The sequence below is a fragment of the Telopea speciosissima genome, chromosome 7 (assembly GCF_018873765.1).
Source record: "Telopea speciosissima isolate NSW1024214 ecotype Mountain lineage chromosome 7, Tspe_v1, whole genome shotgun sequence".
NCBI classification, from domain to species: Eukaryota; Viridiplantae; Streptophyta; class Magnoliopsida; order Proteales; family Proteaceae; genus Telopea; species Telopea speciosissima.
The window spans coordinates 53073340-53096873 of NC_057922.1; the positions used below are offsets into that span (position 1 = coordinate 53073340).

Sequence of the window (23534 nt, forward strand, 5' to 3'; positions counted from 1 at the left end):
TACATGTGGTCATGAAATTGTCATGCAATCAAGGAAAGGCATGTCCTACTCCATAAAACACATTCTAAGCTTACTATGGGCATGAGGATCGATCATCAAAGGTTGAAAATAATAGTTACAGAGTGTATATACCATGAGGAAGATAGATGAGAGGTCACAGAGGGCAGATTCATACATGCATGGAGGAATTCTAGTTCCTAAGCTAGTAATCCATGAGAATTTCACTAGTAGGCATAATGGATCATGGTTGTATAACAAGAGTTAGTGGTTGATCATGCTTAGAGCTTAAGATCAATATAAAAACTAAGAACTAACTAAGAGCATAATTACCTTAAGGATTCACAAGCATAAAGGAAGATTCAAGCTCCTCCTCTCCTTCTCTTTTCTTTCTCTCCTTCCTTCTCTTCTGTTTCTCTCCTTCTTTCTCTCAACAAAATGAACATAGGTGTAAATAGAGGCTTAGGGTGGTTTATATAGGGGCTGGCTTAAGGCCTGTTTGGCTAAGGACTACCTAAGCTAAAAACACATTTTATAGTTTATTCTAAATGTACATAGACTCATAAGTGAGCCCCACATGGTCACATTGTAGGGACAATATTCCAACGGGACAATTTAGGTGCAGGGAGATGATTTGGGGTGTGAGACACTGGGCCCCACACACCAAGAGTGGAATTTACATATGACAGCACCATTGGTCGATTGGAGTAGTCGATCCGATCAACCATTAGGAATGGGCCAGTAGGTGGATTCCTATTGTTTTTGCATTTAAACAAATCAGAGGCTTATGCCATTGTTTGGGCACTTGCCAAACATGATTATCAAGCTACTAACGGTGTTCAAACATTTAATATCCTAATTCAATTAAAGTGAAGAATTTACCTTAGGCTATACATCAATTGATGCACAGAACAACTACATGGGGTTGGTGTTCATCTCCGGATTGATAAGTATGATGTCATCATCGGACTTCCTTCTTCTCGAATGATCACTCGGTCAGTGCACCACAGTTTGCTAGTGGGCATGACCTTGGATTCTTTGAGTTCCGGACCTACATTCGGAGTTCGGGTTAAGATATAACACAACTTGTTATGACTGACTAGATGTTGGTCTAGTGTCTAGTTGGTTTTCACTAGCAGGTTACCTCTCATTTAAAACATTTAAACCCATCCCATTGGAAGTCTTCCATACCACATCCCCCTACCTAGGCCTTTTGTAACCAAGTTTTTCTTTGAGTTTACATAACTAATAATCACAACTCCTTTGATGAGTTATTCTCTTACATAGCCATGTCTTAAACTGATATGCCTTGACTTTCCATTGTAAACTTTATTATAAGCCTGTGATAATGCTGCTTCATTATCACAAGATATTGATATAGTAGACATTGGCTTAGGCCATAAAGGAATCTCTGTTAGTAGGTCCCTAAGCCATTCTGCTTCCTTTATTGCCATTGCTAAAGCAATAAATTCAGACTCCATGATTGAGTGTGAAATCATAGTTTATTTCTTGGATCCCCAAGAAATTGAACCTTACCCAAGGTAAATATTCAATCACTTATTGACTTTGATTCATCAGATCCTGTAATCCAATTCGCATCTGTGTATCCTTCTAGTACTGCGGGAAAATCCTTATAATTAAATGCATAATTCATTGTGCCCTTTAAGTACTTAAGAAACAACATTCCAATGAATTTGTCCAGGGTTATGAGTATATCTACTCAAAACACCAATTGCAAAAGCTATATCAGGATGAGTGCACTGCATAATATACATTAAGCTACCAATGATACTAGAGTATTCTAATTGAGATACATATTTTCCTTCATTAGAAGTCAATTTGACAAAATGATCATAGGTGTTACACCCGCACCCCAGATATACCCCTATACCCCGGGGCAGTTTAGACCTTTACCTATGAGGCAATGCCACGGTGGCACTGGCCAACCTCTGAAACCCCATACTTAAAATATTACTAAAAGTATCCCCTCGAAGACCTGGAAGTGTGGGCCAAAGCCCTGCAACTTTTCTTGAAGTTTGGGCCCTGACAGCAGCACCGGAGTCACGAACGGACTCATTCGCACTTAATCCGCTCAAGGATCCGCCCGTGCTGTCATCTGTATTCTTGGATCATTTTTCTATTGGACCCATATCCCCGTATCCTGGACATCCTAATTGAACCTTTGGACCATATGGACCCCTGCCATTACCATTAGATGGATAGTTGAACCATGAAGGTAGGCCCACAAGGCTTAACTTAGGTGAATAATGGGTTTTATATACTCTAACCTAAATCAAACAGACCTTAGTGGACAATTAAGTCCTATGGACTTAGGGTGCACCCCAAACATGACCTAATGGGCCTAATGGTTATGACTAAGGCTAAACAAGCCCTAAGACCTAACTAGAATCCATTTAAAGACCTAGGGGTGTCAATACCCAGCCCGACCCGCTGAAACCTGGTCGAACCGACCTGAATGAGCCCGGACCACACCAGACCGATCCCTTAGTGGTTTGGGTTTTGTTTGTGGATTCAGAGATCAATCGGTTCGGTTTGGTCCCGGCTAGACCGACGATGCACCGCAAACCCGAACTATTAGGCCCGAACCCAGCCCAAACCACTAGGCCCAAACTCAACCCGAACCGTTAGACCCGAAAATCACTTATTCCCCCCTCAATGCCCTAATCGGCTAAATGGGTAATCTCTTTCACTCTCTCAGTCTCTCCTCTCTCATCTCGAGTTCTCTGTTCTCGACTCTCAGTGGCGGCATCGGCGTCACTCCTTAGTCCTTAGTCACTCAATGACACTCAAGCTTCAAGAGTTCAACTGTTCAAGCAATCAAGCCTCAAGGATCAAGGGCTCAAGGTCACTCGACAACACCAACATTCGGCAACCGGCAACGGCACAAGCGTAAGTCACAACCGGAGGTAGGTTCTGATTATCCCTTCTTTTTTTTTCCAATCTCAACTCCTGATTCTTCATTTCTATTTTCTTTATTTGGCGCTTAGCTGTTTCTTTTTTCTCTCTTTCGCTTCTTGTCTTTCTTTTATGAATTGGGACTGGTTCTTAGCTGAGATTTGCTGAAAATGAGAAGATAACAACATACGCGCTCTTTACTGTTTTTGTTTTCTGTGTCACTGCTTTGTTTCGTTTTTGGAATTAGTTTCTTCTGAACCTTCTTTTTTTTTTTTTTTTTTTAAATTTTTTTGGATCTTCAGATTCAAACTGACTGTTGAGGTTCTGAAATTTTGTGATACTTATACTTAAGATTGTTCTTTAATTCTCAGTGATCTTTGTTTTACGAGAAATTAGGTTTATTGGTACTGTTGAGTAGTTATGTTGCTTTTTCATGAGATTTGATGTTTGATGGATGGCATTTGGCAGGTCTACGAAAATAATTATTTTGGATTCCTTTTGTCTATCTGGATTCTATCCTCTCTGTTTTTTTTTTTTTTTTTTTTGTTCATAAATATCAGATTGATGCAGTAGATCTTTACTTTTTTTCCATCTTCTTTTCTGGTTGTTCTTCAAAGAAATTGAAGTTTGCTGCGTTTCACTTTCACCTTGCTTTTTCTTCATGATTAACGTGAGATATTGAGATCTCACTTACTTTACTTTTTTCCGTGATCTTTTGAAAAAAAATTAATTTTCTTTTGAATGTCATACCTTTCTTCGTTATATAAAACCGGTAGCAAACCGATATCAACCCATTATCATAAACCGAAACAGACACAAAACCAAACCACACCAAAATCGAAACCAAACATTTCTTAATGGTTTGGTTTGGTTTCGGTTTCTATAAAAGTCACACCGAAATTGAAAAGCCCGAACCGGCCCGTTGACACCCCTATAAAGACCTAAGGGCCACTAAGTGGTTGGGGATACCTAAACCAAACACACCCTAAGGCCCATCTAACCCCTTAAAGGATAAGGAAACCCCTCTCATTCACTTATATCTCCCCCTCCCCAATAAACCGTGGAGGAGAAGAGACAAGGGAAAAAGGAAAAGGAAAGAAGAAGGAGAAGTAGAAGTAGGAGAGTAATAGGAGGGAAAGGGAAGAAGATGGGAGTTATGTAAAAATGGCTAGCTGCCCCACATCTCCTCCCAAGCTGGCCGGACCCAAGGGAGAAGAGAAAGAGGAGGAGAAGAGCTGGAGAGAGTGGCTGGAGGAAGGAAGCTCACCAAGGTAAGCTCCCCAAACCTAGCTCTTCCCCATTTCTCTTTGATTTTAATGGTTTCTTGAGCTAGGGCTAACCTAGAGTTCCATTTGGGACTCAAGGTGAAGCTCAGCCCTAGTTGGGAGCTCTAATAAATACTGACCTAGGCCTCTAAGTGCTGCATTGCAGCCATGACTGTTGAATCCTTGGTTTTGAACCTTAAAACCCAACCCTTGGACCAATATGAGACCCAAACCATGTAGGACCTTGAATCCTTAAGGTGAGCTTAGGACCAAGTGACCCTAATAAGGCTTAGACACCTCACCCTTGTCCCTGAGAGCTTGGGGCACTCCAAGCTTCAAGCTGGAGCAAAAGCCCTCTGAAATCTTGGAAGAAACTGTAGGCGGACGAACAACCGGATCCACCAATTGTGGTACCGTCCATCAGTCTGCCCAGTACAATACCCTACGATTTGGCCTGAGCGAACGAAGGCACGAATTCACTCTGTTTGCCTCCGCCCAGGGCCTGTTGCTCTCGCGTCTGTCTCAGGAAATTGAACGGATGCAGGGGCGGACCCAAGAAGCACATCCGCCCGATAATCCGCTCTCTTTTAGTTATGCCTCAGGTGTCGAACAGATGCACCACCGGATCCAAGTAAGAGGTTCCGCTTGTGGGTCCGCTCATTCTGTTTTTACCTTTTGGCCTGAATGGAGTCAGGGACGGACTCACCTCTATTGAAACCATCCATAAGTCTGCTCATGCTATCTTGGTTGAAATCTGTTTTTAACCTCAAGGGCCCAGCATGGGACCCATCTCTACATGCTTTAATGGTTATTTTTGTATTCCTAGGCTACCCAACTCGATGGATAGCGGGTAGCCCAGGTGAGATTCATGTCAACCACACACGGCGACCCCTGTGTTAGGTGAGTGAGTTCTAGGTGAGTTGTTGGGTTTGAATATATATTTAATATGAAATCTTAAGCATGCTACTATATATTTTAAGCATTGTGTGCATTGCATTATTGTCCAAATGTAATCTCTTATGAATGTGATAGCATGCTCACCATTGTATCGGGCTACGGTGTCGGGAGTGCTGATACTGGAATCTCCAATTTATTTAAATTATGAAAACTGTTGTATGTCATCCTGATCTATATGTGTCGTGCCGTGCTGGTACCCGGGTACTAGATGGAATGGGATGTTAATGTACCCGGATTACCTCTCGGGACGATATGACCTGCATATAGTATATATGTGGTTAGGATACTTGTTCTCTTATTCTACGACCCTTGCCAACAGGGGTTTATATGTTGGATAGTCTGAGCACCTGTGGTCTGTGGACGTGGGAGAGGCCATGATAGGGGTAGTGATGGCTATCGGGGTTTGCCACTGGGTGGTCATGATGGCTTCTACCGGTGCAGGTCTCTTCGTGATAATTGAGGTTTCACTGGAGCGATAGGATAAGTGACCCTCAGTGTCTCCCGAGTTATCACAGTAGCATATACTTGACCGATAGAATTGTGTGCTAGGTGGAAAATGATTCTAACATTAGTATGCATCATTCTAATTGATATTGATTGTATGGTATATGTGCATTCCCCTTTGCTCCCTCACTAGCTAGTGTAGCTAACCCGGTTGCGCAATCCCTTTTTAGTTGTTATGCAGGAGGTATTACTTAGATGAGCACCATTGGATGCGAATCAAGTGGAGCCAGTGACTGTGACTTGGATGTAGGCGTACACCCAAGATTGGTGCCCTTGTGGCAATTATTTAACATTTAATTTTCTGTCTTCATTTCCACAATCATGTATAAACTATGTTTATTTAATAGGAGAGTAATGACTGGTTACTTATATTAGAATTGTACTATGTGTTATCATTAGAGAATCGATGCTCTATAATTTCACATGATTTAACTTAATTTCGCTTTTGCTAACTCTGTATTTGGAACGACTTATTCCACCTTGGTACATTCCTTTCTGTTATCAATAGGTGATGACAGGGTGGACTGTGGCTCGAGACATTGTATCTGTGATCCTGGTAGGTAGTGGGATGATGTGTGATTGTCCCAGTCATACCCCTATGTGGCAATATATATTACATCGGGATGGGGGCGTGACAATAGGGGTAGCAATTAGTTTACAATCCTCATGGTGGAATTTCTTTAAAATTTTATTTATGTAATGAGACTGTGTTAAAGAAATAGAATCAGATGATCAAACAATTTTGATTTCCAAGAGTCAACACACCTGAATCCCACAGGCACAAAAGGTGTGCCTCCTACTCAAGTCATATTGGGTATGCTACAAAATACAAATGCAAGGCACCTACTAACTCTGCTACGGTCATTTAGGACCTTTCTCTTGTTTAGTGCTAGGGTATCAGTCCTATTGCTAGATGGGCTTGGTTAACACAACCCTAGCTACCTTACCCTATTTCCCTATGTGATTAGTACAAGATTGTGAAAACGTGATTCTGTTCAGATTTAAATGGTTTGCCTGAAATCTAAGTGTTGTGATGAAAGGTGTGATGTACTCATTTAGTACTGCAAAAAGAAGGGTATGTAGGAATAAGGCTTTGATTCATTCATTTTACTTTTTAAAGAAGGGGGGTTGTTTTTGTCCAAATGTGGCTCTTGCCTTAGTTTCCTATTCCTTGTCTAGGCACTTGGTCACTACCATGATGCCATGGCAATCACTATTCGGAGATATCAAAACTTTTCCCTCTTTATAACCTCCATTCCCTATTTTTTCCCCATCTATGCTTGAATTTGGCTAACCATTTCTAATCCCTAAACTTCTATAATAAACAAATGTTTGTGAAACTTATAAACTACCGATGACTTTTGAAACTACTACGAAAATTTGAATAGGGTTATAGGATAAGATTACATAATGGAAACATTTAACTTGAATCTTGTAACCCTACGGGAGAGCTGGTTAAGTGGTTGATCCTTAGCCAGAGCTTGGAGGGCCAAGTAGTGCTAGATGCAAGGTTTATTAAGCTAACTTGGATTAGTTGATAGCTTATATCCTCCCGGAGCATCTGCAAGAAGAACGAGTAAAATGGATGTTAGAGAACCGGGATCTAATAAAAAAATAATGTGATGGGATAACCCTGTAGGGACCCTTAGAACAGGATCTTAACACTGCTAGTGTGTGCAAAAAATTCAGAATCACGAGTAACTATTAATAGTGGTAAGCCAAATAAACTAAGCGAAGAAAGAAGACCAAGAAACCCAAAAACAGACCTTGCACCACTAAACACAGACCAGCCCACCAATATCAATAACCATCTCGGCCCAAACCAAGGTCCAACTAAAATATTTGTTTCACCCATATCTTTTATATCAAGACATGAACATATGAAAGCCTTTGTCTCTAATATAATGCTTGAAATAGTACCAAAGATTAGCATATCATCAACATACAAACATATTATAACACCATATCCATTTTTAAATTTAGAATAAACACATTTATCAGATTCATTTATTCTAAATTCATTTGCTACAATCTTTTAATCAATTTTTTCATGTCATTGTTTAGGAGTTTATTTTAGACCATATATAAATTTGACTAGTTTACAAATTTTATTTTCTTAGTCTTTCAAAACAAATCCTTCAGGTTGTTGCATGTAAACTTCTTCTTCTAAACTCCATTTAGAAAAATAGTTTTAACATCCATTTGGTGTATGATAAGTTAATTAATTGATGCTAAAGCAATTAATAATCTAATTATATTAATTCTAGCAACTGGATCATATGTATGAAAATAATCAATACTTTTCTTTTGCTTAAAACTTTTGGCTACAAGTCTAGCTTTAAACTTATCAATGGTTCCATCAGCTTTAAGTTTTTGCTTAAAGATGTATTTACAACCAATAGATTTAAATCTGGAAGGTAAATCTATTAAAAGTCATGTTTTATTTCCCGTGATAGAATCCATTTAATCATTTATAGCTTCTTATCAAAGTGTAGAATCTTGAGAATTCATGACTTCTTGAAAGGTTAATAGATTATGTTCAACATTATATACATAAGAATTTGTAACGTCATTTCTATCTTCTTCTACCGAGAATTGATAGAAATCTGGACCAAAGGATTTTTCTATTCTAACTCTTTTACTTCTTTTTTGTTCAACACTCTTATCATTTTCAGAGTTTGATTGAACAGTTTTTTTATTCTCTTTGTTTGTGTCTTCATTTTTTCGTTTCCTAGAGAATGAATTTTCAAAGAACTCAGTATCTCTAGATTTTAAAATTGTATTTTGACTAACGGTCTCTGTAGATTCCCTCGATAGAAATCTATAGGTCTTGCTATATTGGGCATAGCCAATTAAGATACATTCAATTGTCTTTTCATCTAATTTAGGTCTTTTAGGATCAATTAATTTTACTATGGCTCTACATTCCCATACTTTGAAATATCCAAGAGAAGGTTTTCTCTTTATCAAATATTCATAGGGAGTGATATCAGTCTTTTTATGGGGTATACGATTAAGTATATGATAAGCAGTCATTAATGCTTCCCCCCATATATTTTTAGGTAAGTCAAAAGTAAGTAAAAAGGGTATTGACCATTTCTGTTAGAGTCCTATTTTTTCTTTCTACTACACCATTTTGTTGAGGACTATATGGTGTTATTGTTTAATGGATAATTTTATAAACTTCACAAAAATCATCAGTAGAGAAGTATTTCATTCCTCTATCAGTTCGTAGAATTTTAATCTTACGATCTAATTGATTTTTCACTTCGACTTCATAAATTTTGAATTTTTTCAAAGCCTCATCTTTAGTCCTTAACAAGTATACATATGTATATTTTGAACAGTCATCTATAAAAGTGATCTTTATCCACCTCTAGTTAAAATACCTTCTAACTCACACAAGTCAGAATGTACCAATTCTAAGAGTTATATATTCTTTTCTACTTTTTTAAAAGATTTCCTATCAATTTTAAACTTAATGCATACAGAACATTTGTCTTGACTAGAAGAAGTGCATTCCGACATTAAACGTAATTTAATCATATTTTTATGCACTTATAATTAACATGCTCAAGTCTAGAATGACAAGTATTCAAAGTAGAAACAATGTAAGTAGAAAATTGATTTCCATTAATCATATTAAATTTAGACATTGCATTTGATGCATAATCTTTTCCAACATAAATTCTCCCTTTGGATACTATCATGTTTCCTGACTCAAACAGAATTTTAAATCCATGTTTGTCAAACAAGTTTACAGATATCATAGCAGCCCAATCATCATTTTCAACCATGTTGATTTGGCTCTTTTGTTACTTCTCTTTGAGATAAGTTCTACACTGTTTCTTGAAATGACTGGTTTTTTCTTATTTCCAGCATGACCCTTTAGGGATAGTATTACCCTTTTTCTTCTGATCCGAAACACTTCTTTGACCATCATACTTTCTCTTTTTGTCCTTAGAATGTGCATTTTCTATGACATGAGCCTTTGGAGATTTTTCCCCCAATTCAAGTTTGTCCAATTTACGGGAATTCTCTTCAACTTGGATATACTTAATCAACTCTTACATAGTCATTACATCTTTCTTTTGTTTCAACTCTTTTCGACAATCTTTCCAAGCAAGATATAATTTTGAAATAATTGTATATACTTGGAAAGATTCATCAAGAGAATGGTCTTCAGAGATTATTTGATTCATGAGAACTTGCAACTCATAAGCTTGTGAAACAATAGATTTATCATCTAACGTTCTGTAATCAAATAATTTACTCACAAGAAACTTTTTGTTGCCAACATCTTCAATCTTGTACTTTTTATCAAGATCCTCTCATAGTTCTTTTGATGTGTTTTCTGTAAATTTAGGATTGTATACATCATAAAGTGAGTTTGACAATCCGTTGAGTAACCTTTGCACATGAAATCGTCTTGTTCCCACTTCTGGTGGTTCTTGATTTGTATCAGTGTTTCTCCACTTGAAACTTCTCCATCGATGTTTGTCGGTGTCGATGGCTTCTCTTCATTTAGAACGTGAGCAATCTTCAAAGCAGTAAGGAAGAAATACATCTTCACCCTGTCCAATGCTTGAAGAACGAACCATCGAACTTGTCTAGTTTGCTAATTTTGCTCACAAGTATCTTCATTATTGTAGTCTCTTTCATTGATCAAATACTGTCTTAAGATTGTAAGAAAACTGATATCAGAAATGAAGAGGACGGTGAGATTGGCTGAGTCGAACGAGCACGTTCTGTCCTTAAGACATTATTTGCACCCTTATTACTGAAACGGGTTACAGCAAATCTGCCTCCCAAGATAAATCAAGCTTGACTTGATCATTGGTTTCCAGGAATAGTTATCTATTTGAAACTGAGAGAACCATTTTTCCTTTATTTTGTTACTCACAAATGATTGATTTCGTGGGCTATTTATTGGCTTGCACATGGCTGTTCGGATGGGTTATAACCTAGAGACCAACCTATTTTACACCCGCCCCGATTTTCCCATTTTTAAAATGCTTTTTTCACGAGTTTCTCGTTGAACATATTAGATGTTTACTTTTTTAAAAAAGCCAAGGTTTGGGAAAGACCTTTCCTCGCCCTTCAGCGTGAACACCACGAGGCCTCCATCCCAACACCCCACTCCGTCACCGCCTAGTCTTGTATCTCCTCTTGTTTCTCCGGTCTTTGACTTGATGTTTGAGCAAATGACAGGGACTCGGACCTCAATCTCTTTCTATTTTTTCTTTTTTTCTGTCTCTTGTAGCTAACGGCAGGGAGATCCAACCGGCTCTCCTCTTGTCTTATGTGGGGGGCCACCCCTACAAGACACTCGGTAAAAAAGGCTCATGAGAAAAAGAAGTACGGAGATGATTTAAGATAAGGTCAACGCTCTCTTTGACCCATTCTTTCTTGTACATTATTGATTTTTGGTATGTTAAATGAACTTGAGTTAACCATTGGGCTGAATGTTTATTCCAAGGGTTGCACCCATTGGTTCAGACAAGGTTAAAGCGTCTCATTGCGACGATGCGTACATGCGAAGTGCAAAGTGCGCCATCAAAGTGCCACAATGCGCCTCACAGCCCATGCTCACGAAAACGTACGCGCTCAGACCATTGCACCGTCCTCGTAAGTGCTCTGTAGAATCTTTTCTAAATATAATATGTGATAATTGACCACTATCACATATAATCCATATGATTTCCTTCTACAAAACCGATGTGGAACTAAAATCCCACATCATTTGTTTTTTAAAATTCCAACAATCCCTCTTTTATGGGCTTAGAATTATACAAAATTAGTCACTAATAATTGGCATGCAACCAGTCAAAATAAACAAACAAGTTTGACCACTTAATTAAGCAGCCTTATAATTTTAGGGCCCTGATTTAATTATAATTTTAACATTTCTTCTGTGAAATAAATATGCCATCATCAGTTTGCTGTACTTCAATGCCCAAGAAAGAGGATGATATTAACACGAACGAGTAAGGGAGTAGGGGGTACGTAGTTGCAGTTTCAAGGATATAGTGATCAAAATAGAGTTTATGACACAGAGAGTTTGGACTCGATGAATGAACGCCAAAATTGATTCCGAGTCGCTCATGCGTAGAGACTCGAAATCTCTTCTCAACGTTTGTAGTCGCACCCGCTTTTCTCAATCATCGCATTTGTAGGATTTTTGTAAAATATCCCACGCCGCGTGCATCGTCTCCGCCCTCGATATTTTTTCAAATACCGATTCGTCTACAGCTTGAAAAATGGCATACAATGCCTTTTGATCCTTCTTGTGGGTCTCCATCAATAAATCTTTCGCCTCCTTCATCAATTCTTCAAATGCTTTTGAATCGGCTACTTAGATGTAGCCGCTCTCCACTATATTCCATAATTCTTGGGACCGAAAAAATTCTTTCAATTGGATGGACCAGTTGTCGTAATTTTTTCCCGTGAACTTTGGAAGTTGTAAATGAATCGAATTGTTTTCCGACAAGGTTCAACTTACAAAACTTGGATCGCTAGCGCTGATACCATTTGTTGGAACCAATATTAAATGGGAGAGAATTGAGAGAATTGGAGGGAGCGAGAGAGAGAGAGAACAAGCTAAGGAATAATTTCATTTGTATTTTCCTTTTTTAAAACCTTACGGGTATGTGCCTCTTTTATGAGCTTAGAATTTTACAAAATTAGTAAACTAATTATTTTCATAGACGTGGCAGCCTTGCGACCAATCAAAGTAAACAAACAAGTTTGACCATCTAATTAAGCAGCCTTCTACTTTTATGGTCCAGGTCTAATTATAATTTTAACAGGAAGTGCAAGACATGCTCTCAAAGAAGAGATGGTCAACTCTAGGTTGGTTGCAGTGTAGTCCCAGATGTACCTACCGTGAGGTTTTGAGAAAGCTACACCACCTTGTTGGACACATTTGTTGAAGTAATGCCCTCCACTAACACCATCGCTACCAAGCTTTGCTTGGAGGAGTTGGTTTGCCCATAGCCTCTTGCCATCGGTAATGGATTGTGATGAAGGTGAAGATGTGTTTGCACACAAATAGCTGCATGACTCGTGTGAGGCACATTCAACATCTAGAGGAAAGCTAATGTTGGTGGCGATCTTCAATAAGGCCAGGGCATGCTGCGTGGAATGAGGTGTGAAAGGGCTTCCCGATAAAGTTGCTCCTGATGGGGCCATGGGGGTCATGGAGACCTACTTGTACACAGATGAGGTGAGGATTGAAGAAGTTGTTGGAGCGAGAGGGGGAGCAGGAGCCGATTTGGTACAATCTTCTTTATTTGTGAAATTTCTATAATTACTCTCAAAATGTTGAAAAAAAAATAAAATAAATATGGGTAAAAAAGTGATAGTAAAATAAACAACTTCACTTGCCTTTTTTTTTGGGTAAGAACTTCACTTGCATTTTGATGTTACGAAAGATTACCTTATAGGATCTATGGGAATCTATTTGAGGCTTTGAGCTCCTTCCTAAAGGTTGGGGGGCGAATTTTTGAGAGAGAGAAAGATGTAAGGAAAGCCATGTGACTGCAGGATAGAGCTATTTTGGGCAGTTTTGTAATAGGAATCATTGTTTTATGCAATTGTAAAAGGAAGAAAGGGATGGGTAATTTGGTAAACTGAAATCTATTGTTTGAGTAATCATGTGGTTTATACAATTAAAACCGGCCGATTCCGATCTGTTTCGACTGATGCGGATTCCGATTCTCAAAACAATAATGGATGACCAACTCACCAATCATAAAAAATAACAATTTGTTTTGGTAAAGATACAAAATAAACAAATGGATATCAGACGGCCCAAAATCCTTCAAAAAAACAAAATCACAGAAAGAACAAATGTCACAAATTGGAAGAGTAGCAGCAATCTCCGTATAAAGCCGGCCTTCATCAAAACCGTCAAAGGATATCAGACGGCCCAAAATCCTTAAAAAAAAAAATAATAAATTACATACGAGAATACCAAGATCCATGGTTGGTACCTAATCTAATCTTTTTCACCATGTCATTACTCATCACCTTACCACGTTCTGACTAAAAGTTCTGCACTTTGTCAGTTATCACGCTACGCTGCACATGCAGCAACTATTGTAAGAAAAACAGTGTCACGTGGTCCGGCTGGACCGCTGAGAGACGTTAGCTGAAAATATCTACGGTCGGATCTTCACGACGTGGCCCCGGTTCGATCGTACTATTATGTCTATGGCTATGCCCCGCTATGTTATCGTCCTGCTAATAAAAGTAGGTACCCTATTATAATTCCATCTTGGGTAACCCACTCAACTTGGAAAGGTATGTCTTCCACTCTTCCAGTGGCTATTCGAGGAATCTAGGAATTCCCTCACTTTAATAAGGGCATTTTAGGCTTTTTGAGATTTTACTATTAGTTTTTTGGGATCCCCTTAATCTTTCTTGGTTATGGGATAAACTTTGTTGATGTCTATTTATAAACAACCCCATCATAATCCCACGTCTTAACGTATATGTGAATACCTAATAAGGAAGAGAGAGGGTGAGAGAGAGAGAGAGCATGACTCTCCCTCCTTGCCTATACACTAGGTAAGGTTATTAAACTTTAAATCAGGATCTCAATCGATTCTGAACCCTTATAGGGTTTAAAACTCGAACCCGGATATAGCCGGTCTTGCCATAGATCGAAATCGGTTTGGATGAGCCACATATCCCGATAAGTTAGGAGAATCTTTTAGCTATATGGAGTTTGCTACATGGATCCTTATCTTCCTGATGCGTCAAGAATTGAGGGAGAGCGTGTTGTTCCTGCAAAGAAGAAGATAACAATAGAGGACAAGGCCGAGCCGATTTGATCGCTCCGATGCTTAAGTCAGAATCCTCTAACAATAGATGATAGTAATCGAAAATCAGATGATCATAGAAGGAGATTACCCAATTATTTATAGTTGGTTGAGAGAGTCCTGCAGGCGGTGACGTGACTTAATAGGAAAGGGAATCTCTCCAGCACGAATTTAGGTGGTTTTGAACCTTTTCAAGGCTGGGGATAAGCTTTCCGGCTCATCACGCCACGTCAGGCTAGATTAGTGCGTTGATTTAGGGTCGTTAGGGCCATCCTATGCTATTTTTCGGGGTGTGAATCATCGCCCTATCTAGATTTGGCGTTGAAACGAGGTTGGCCCCTCTTAGGGTTGCTATCTACCCCAGGTTGGTCTACCTTACCTCGTCCCCGGTGGCATGAGTTGATTGTGGGCATGCACCGTCCTCGCTCACATGGAGTTTCACTTGTCAAAACCCTATTGGGTGCCGATTTTATGACGTATCACCTCCAAAATTGACTCCGTATCTTTTGTTGTACTATAGTATTTACAATGCACATCTTGCGGTACAACACAACAAAGGCCATGTGACACACATGGCTTCTACTGTGTTGTAGGATGTACACCACACACCCTTCAATACGAGGATTTTTATTGTCTAAAGTTGTATTCTTAAAGGGAATCGGGATTATTTCTGATCTGATTTTTAAAACCCTAAAACCTTAAAAACCAAACATAAATCAACCATTCCAAATCAACCAAGACTAAGAACAGAGTCGAGCGATTCCGATTCCGATTCTTGAAACATTTGCAGTGTGCATCACTTCGTCATATAAAATCAGCATCATATGATTATATGCTTTGTTAAAATTATTAACTAAGAAATTAGTTAATATAAATATCTGAGTAGCATAGGGAGTTTAAACTCAGGGAGGTGGAGGAAGGCACGTGCCACCACGTCTTCCCAAGCGCCCCCCATATTATAGTTGTGAGAGAGGCGACATCACTACTCAAAGGCATGGTTTGAGCTCTATAACTCGTCTCGTCTCGTCTCGTTTCAGATATAGAGCGCCGAACGTGCCGTCCTCATCTATTTTTATTTTTATATAGTCTAAAAGTAAAGTCTACTCTCCTATTTTCCACTTTTACCCATCCCGATCCACTCTCTTCTCCCAATAGTGTCCCTTTCTATTCTCTCTATGCATAAATATCTCGAAAACCTTGAAATACTCAGAATAATTTTCTTTCCCAAACAATTTTTTAGGGTTACAAGGTTAATTCAATCATAGATCTTCCTACATATACATGTTTTAAATTATGTGATAATTTTTAATACGATTGCGTATTAAAATATATGAAGCGCTTCAACTTAAAATATATTTCTATTCATTTTATATACTTTCACTCATTTTCAAATATTTGTTTCTAATGGAATTTCAAAGTTTATTTTATTACTTTACCAATTACATTTCTATTCCGATTGAAATTTAAAATATATGAAACTCCAAGATTCTAATCTATAAATTTAACCCCATTCAAATTTTACACAACAAATATCTTCATGATAACATATATTTTTTTTTCTTCAAATTTTTAAACATCAAACCATTTAATTTATTGTATTTTGGAGCACTAATGGTAATGTTCATGGCTCATCATTAACTCCTATCCTCATTGTTCATGGTTTGAAAAATATCTTTCCCTATTCCAATCATGGGTCAGATGGGAAAAAATTTGATTGCAACCCATGTTCTTGCTGCCCCCAATTGAAGGCGCAAAACTTGGAATAACCCTATTCCTCTTTGGGTTCTCAAATACCCTCTGAAGTTTGTATGTTCCAAAATATCCTTATGGATTCTAAATTGGTACCTTCAAGTGGAGCAGTAGGAACATAGCTGCAACCCAGGCAACAAACATTTTTTGGCCAAATGTAGGGTTCAAAAACCAGGAATTAGGATTAGAATTAATCTCAAACGAAGCCATTTCAATTTGGATTGAAAACAATCATTAACCCCTAAACCCTACTTTCAATATAAGATTGATTTGAATCGAAATTTCGATTCAATCCAAAATTTCAAACACGGATGATGGATGAAGAAATTCTCTCCTCACCATTGGTGGAAAAACTAGTCTTATATTTTCATAGATCTTACTAAAAACATTTTGAATAATTAATTATTAGGGTAGAAAGGAAAATCTGCATATGAACGGAGTAAGGGTATTATTGTCATTTTAAGGTTTAATTTTGATAAATCAACTGTAAAATTTAGAGAAAAAAAAAACAATTTATCGAGACATGACTTGAAATGGTTGGGCGCATTGACGATATATAAAGAAATGAAGCGAAAGGTCATTTTATAGTATCTCCTCCTCGTTCTTCTCCTTCTCCTCATCATCTTCCTCAGCTACGCCATCTATCATCATCACTCGCTCTGACATTCTGACAAAGAGAAAGAGAGAGAGAGAGAGAACCAAAAGTCGAAAAACGCTTCCAGTATTATTTTTGAGTGTCGAAGTAAGTAAGCGCAACACACCTTGCAGGTATCACCGTCAGAGCCAAGTGAAGGTGCCATCCCTCTCTGGCTTTCACTGCGCTTCACATAGAAAATGGTGCTCGGAAACGGAGACTTTGGCAGTGAAGAACAACGCAAGGCCTCCGAACTAAACTTTGGAAACCCTAACAATGGCGATGCAACCTTCGATTCCGATCAAACTCATCGCCTCAGTGAAGAAATCGACAGCAATTGCTCTACTCCTTATGTTAGTGCTCCGTCTAGTCCAGGGCGTGTCCCTAATGGATACTTTTTCAGCGCTCCCGCAAGTCCAATGCACTTCGTTCTGTCGTCTTCAACTTCGTCTTCTTCTTCTAAGTCTGTTTCTGGTTTCGCGTCTTCATCCAACGATGCCTTCGTTTCTGGTTCCTTCGAATTTGAATTCTCGGCGAGGTTTCCTTCCAACGCGTCGACTTCTGCTGGTTCCATGATCTCTGCTGATGAGTTGTTTCTTAACGGCCAGATCCGTCCGATGAAGCTTTCGTCTCACTTGCAGAGGCCTCAAAACTTGGCTCCATTGCTGGATCTGGAAGGTGAGGACGAGTACGATGGTAATAAGGATGCGAGAGGACTTGAGTTCGAGAAACGAGAGGAGACGCTTGTGCGCGGAAGAGATCTGAGGCAACGCAGCAGGTCTCTGCATAGGAGAACAAGATCTCTGTCTCCCTTGAGAAATCCTCCACTTGAGTGGCACGAGGATGAAGAAGAACGAGAAATCAGCGGGCGTGATCTAGAGTTGGAAGATCCCGACCGTAAACAGTATGAAACGCCGTCGACGGAGACGACTCCTTCCGTGTCTGCTTCGTCGTCTAGGTCGTCTTCTTCGGGAAGGAGCTCAAAGAGATGGATTTTCTTGAAGGATTTGCTCTACCGAAGTAAAAGTGAGGGCAGAGGGAACAGTAAGGAGAAGTTCTGGTCTTCCATTTCCTTCTCTCCCGTCAAAGAGAAGAAACCTCCGCCTACAGATCTCCCTTTGTCATCTTCGAAAGAGAAAAAACCTTCTCCGTCGGTTCCAACCACGGAAACCCCAAAACCAAAACGAGCTCCCCAGGTTCCCGTTAAGAAAAGTGCCGCGGCAGGAAAACCCGCCAACGGCGTCAGTAAGCGTCGAGTACCTCGGTCACCTCACGAGCTGCATTACACGACAAACAGAGCCCAAGCGGAGGAGATGAAGAAGAAGACATTCTTGCCATACAGGCAAGGACTGCTGGGGTGCCTTGGGTTCAGTTCAAAGAGCTACGGCGCCATGAATGGGTTTGCTCGAACCCTGAACCCAGTCTCTTCCAGATAATTTTTAGTTCAAAGAACTATGACGCCATTAACGGGTTTGCTCAAAACACGAACCCTGTCTCTTCCAGATAATAGATTTCAGGGTTGGAAGGGATGGCGAGATATTTATGGGACATATGTATAGTTTTTAATTTTTTTTAATGGATTCTATTTTCTTTGTAATGGAAATCTAGATTTCCATTGTTATCTGCTCGATTGTAATGGAAAAAAAAAACATGTAAACGTTGATGCAGCTTTCTTCTATTTGAGAGTTCATTCTCTTGGTAGAGTCTCTATCCCCTGCATTTGGAGAATCTATGTAACTGCAACTACAATATGAGTTGGACCATCAAATGAATGATTTGATGGTAGGGTTGATTTGTGGTTTTAATATTATTTATGTTTTCACTGATTTGCTCATGGGATAAGTTGGATACTGCGTAGCACCGGGCCCTTTATGATTTTTTAGAATGTTAAGAGAGCTTTTTGTTTCTTTTGTTGGGAAATCTCGCTTAGCTATGTTGTAATCATCTCATTTCGTACAGTCGTCTTGTTGCTCTTTCTTTAACTGGTGGCTTCCCCTCCTTGTTCCGGCTTCTTTTATTTTTTATAACGCAGGGATACCCCTTTGTGGGGTTGGAGGTTTCTTGGTCTGGCTGGTTCTCTGGCTTCCCGTCATTCTGAATGATCACATGCTTTTCCTTATTTTATATGTTAGTTATCTTTCTTCTTGTGATGGCATTTTCTCCGTTTTTGGTGAATGGAACCCATTGCAGCAGTTAACAGATCGTGAAACATTGCATCTTATTCTTGTTGAAGAGAGCATCTGACCCCACATTGAGGCATCTGTATCTCATGTTAGGTAAGCTGTAATGTTTGTGTCTTCCGGTGATTTTTCTTTATTTCTTTGGATTCTTGTCAAGTTTGAGGTTTGATCTTTGAAGTGTTGTGACCTGATTCAGATGGGTCTTTGCGAGAAGAGCTGTGGTCGATATATGGAAGGAAGATCCTGTTCCAATGACTGGTCCACCGCCACCGGTGGTTTCATTCTGCAGCCGCACTTAACCTCGAAATATCGATTGCGTTTTGTTTTGCGTGGGACTACTACTTGATATATTGGGTGGGATGTCTTAAGTTGTTTTTGTTTCTTTTTTATTACCTAGAAAGTAGGATAAGAACGATGGATTGTTTCTGTTTAATCGATATTTTCTGGGGATTTGGCAGGGGCGGCGAGGGAGAGGGGGATGGGTGTGGGGGACCTGGCCTTGATCGTATCTTTCACCGACAGCAATCCCACTTGGTATCCTATCTCTCTCCAGGGCTTTTTGTAATTTTATGTGATGGCAATGGCACAGGGCTTCTTTCTTATTTTCCAGAAGAAAGGACAAAAAGAGATACAGCAGAAGCCCAGTCTCCTTAATCAGGGCACACACAGGTGGTCAGTGTCTTTTTATCTAAACACTGTTAAGAAGGGAGGGCTGGAGGGGTTTGTGCCTTTGTGGACCCTGGTGAGTTATGTGTCATTCATTCATTCATGAATAATCTAAAGAACCAACATATCGCATCGACACCAGTGGAAGAGAGACCTTTGAGCTGACCTATGGTCACCATCTGAAGAGATTAATGTGTGGTTTTGAGTAGAGTACATTAATTTAAGGTTAGGTTCTTGATGAGATGGTTTTCTTACTTTGCAGAAATTTCTCCCAATTCCCGAGGAATAATGGGGAAAGCTGTAATTTCTCTCCATAACGTGACCCGACTTCCCGAGTTTGGAGTTCAAAGTGGCCAACACAATCACAGAGAAAGGGTAAAGCGTAAAACTTCGTCAAGGGTTATATGAGAGTAGATATTGGGGCCCGGCTCCGAATCCTCCTGTCATGTGCTTCTGATTGCAAGGCTGGCAGCCTTACACCTTTATTTGGTTAGAAATCAGCTCATGGGACCCTTCTCATCCATTATTGTTCCTGCACCACAGACCCTTTTCTTTTTTGGTTGAACCCTGAAGGGGGGAGGGGGTGGTCAGGATGTGTTGGGGTGGGAGTTTGGGACTTCGGAACGAGAAAGAGAAAGAGAGGGTTTGTTCTGTCACTGTTGTGGATCATGACTGGAATATGCGAATGAATATCTAAAGTTCAAAAAACGTGGAAAGATACTCATACAGCTTTCGACGCTTCGAACCTCTCTCCTCTTCGCCCTTGAAAATGATACACAATCTTTTTATACCGAAAAGGGGGACCATTAACACGGCGGATTATCATAAGGGAGGTGTGGGCGAATAAATAATTTTTAAACACCTGTCTGTTCTTAAGGGATTCAATATCGTGATCTTTGCTTGTTCTAATATCATGTTGAAACTGTTTCTTGTAAAAGACCAACTTTGTTATCATAATACAACATTATAGGTAGATGAACAGGAACATTGAGGTCTTATAATAAACCCTTGATTTATAACAACTCACAAATTTCTTATGTCATAGCACGAAACTTTGTTTCAGCATTGAAATGTGCCACTACATTTTGTTTATTGTTCCGTTAAATAACTAGGTTACCTCCTACAAAGGTACAATATCCAGAAATAGACTTTTTGTCTGGAGAGCCAATCCAATCAGCATCAGTATAGGCCTCTATCCATAAATGATCATGAGGAGATAACAAAATTCTTTTCTCTGGAGCTGACGTCAAGTAACGAAGAATGCAATGAACTGCTTCCATATGAGAAGAATAAGAATCATGCATATACTGACTTACTAAGCTTATAGCAACAGCAATGTCAGAGCGTGTATGAGATAAATAAATCAACTTGCCCATAAGTCGTTGATATCGGTCTCTATCAATCGAGTCGTCCTCTTTTTCCTTGAGCCTGCCATTGGGGTCTATAGCCGTATCTGAAGGATGACAACCTAACATTCCGGTGTAGATAATAGGTCTAGGATGTATTTCCTTTGGGAGAGAAAGATGCCTTTTGAAGATCTGGCAACTTCAATTCCAAGAAAGTATCGTAACTGTCCTAGATCCTTAAGTTCGAATTCCTGACCAAGGAATTTCTTTAGCCGACTGATCTCATCACCACCATCATTTTTAGTAACCACAATATCATCCACATAGACTATGAGTATAGTAATTTTTTTTTGTAGTCCTCTTATAAACAGAGTGTGGTTAGCATTACTCTGTTTATATCCTTCAGAAATCATAGTCTTGTGAAACTTGCCGAACTATGCCCGTGGTGACTGTTTCAATTCGTAAAATCCATGCTTCAATCTACAGACTTTACCTTGAGTTTTGTCAGAAGAGAACCTTGGTGGAAAATCCATATAAACTTCCTCATCCAGTTCTCCATTGAGAAATACATTCTTTACATCAAGCTACTGCAAATCCCATCCCATGGTCACAGCATAGGACAATAGAACTCTGACTGTATTTAATTTTGCTACTGGAACAAAAGTCTCTTGGTAGTCAATCCCATAAATTTGAGTAAACCCTTTTGCCACAAGTCGTGCTTTGTATCTATCCATGGTGCCATCCACCTTTTGTTTCACTACAAACACCCACTTACATCTTACTGGTATTAGACATAACTAAGTGTCTGCCCTGATTTCTGACATAAATATCTATCTGTCCTAGTTTCGAGCCAAGTTTTCCCTAGTTTCGATGGACATGTGTCAAAACCATCGAAATATGGTTGAAACTGGTCGAAACCATCGAAACTCGATCGATTATAGGGATTTTATAAAATCCCCCTTCAACTCGTCTTGGAAACTTGCGAAACCGAGTTAACTCGGTGGTTTCGATCGAGTTTTTCTTCCACGCTAGTATTTAGAGATAGCAATGGGTTAGGTTAGTTTGGCAACATTCTTAGATAATGAATTTTCAACCTAAAACCAGATATAGTTCTGTTGAGGCTCATTGAAAACCCAACACTGCTTTGAATCACTCCACCAGAAGCAGCAGTTGTAGTTAACCCTCTTGTTGGTTGATTGTTCTGTCCTCCTCTGTGTAATTGGACTTAATTTTTTTTTTTTTTCAGGGGAAGGGGGGAATGGGGCTCAAGATTAGCATTTTCAACTTGATTTATATCAATCCATTATGGTTGCATGTTTTTATCCTTGCCTGAACACACTTCAAGCTGAAGAAAAATAACGTAAAAGATTGCCACCTATAACACAGAGTCAACTTGTTATAATTTCTTCTGGTTATAATTGTGCAACCATAATGAGAACAAAGTGATGAAGAAGAAGAAGATTTTAGACTTCTCCAATGGCGACAAGGAGGGAAGGAGAAGAATAAGATTTCAAACTTGCATTTTATTCTGGTGTAACCTATGCAGCTCTCCAATAGTGGGAAAAATGGAGAAGATGAACCAAGAGACCTCTGCAATTTGAAAGTGTTTTGAAAGTGTTTCCCCCTCTCTGTCGTATTTCCCCCCCCTACTTTCTGCATTTTTGGGTTTGGATTTACTTGCAAAGGAAACCAGACCTTGAAGCTAGGGCTGTAAACGGATCGGATTCAGCTCGGATAGTGCTATATCCGCATCCGCATCCGCATCCGATTAGCTATCGGACGGATTCGGATAGTGCTCAACAGATACGGACACGGATACGGATCAGATATTTTATCCGTTTACATGTAAATATAACTTTTCGGATAGCTATAGCCTATCCATATCCGCATCCGTTTAGCTTTTGGACGGATTCAGATAGTGCTAAACGAATACGGAACGGACACGGAAACAGATTTCGGCTATTCATTCACACCCCTACTTGAAGCCCTCCAATGGTGGGAAGGCGGGAAGGGGATGAATTGTGTGTGTGTGAGAGAGAGAGAGAGAGAGGGAAAGTCGTGGTTTGAATGCTCTCTCTTGAATTTTTTTCTGTGTTTTTGGATTTCTGATCGGGTTTCTCGAATCCACTTTCCAAAACGGATTGGGCTTCATGAGATGGTGCAAAGCAATCTTCACCATTAGATCTGTTTGTGTCACGTGTCGCATTTTATAGATAGAACTACCAAGAACTGCCAGATTAGAGAATTGGAGAGGATAATAATCCCATGTGGAGACCCTAGAGGAACTGTTAGCGTTCTATATCCCAAAAAATAATACCTCATCCAAATTGCGACTTGCCACACACATATCAGGGTCTTATAAGAACCGCATCTTAAGTCGTATGTCCAAGACTCCAGGTAGCGTCAGTTACTCTCTCTCTCTCTCCCCCTCTTCCCGGTTCAAAACAGACTATATCCTCCTCCTCCTCAGGGGAAAAAAAGGTTAGGTTCCTAGT

At 39.5% G+C, this 23534-nt stretch overlaps 1 protein-coding gene across 1 annotated transcript; it reads left to right on the top strand.

The window, feature by feature from the left end:
* The first annotated feature begins 16909 nt into the window (after positions 1–16909).
* On the top strand, positions 16910–18525 carry LOC122670020 (protein SPT2 homolog). The gene has a single exon (XM_043866956.1). It carries the CDS (start codon positions 17048–17050, stop codon positions 18281–18283), a length of 1236 nt encoding a protein of 411 aa, XP_043722891.1. The 5' UTR covers positions 16910–17047; the 3' UTR covers positions 18284–18525.
* The last annotated feature ends 5009 nt before the right edge of the window (positions 18526–23534 follow it).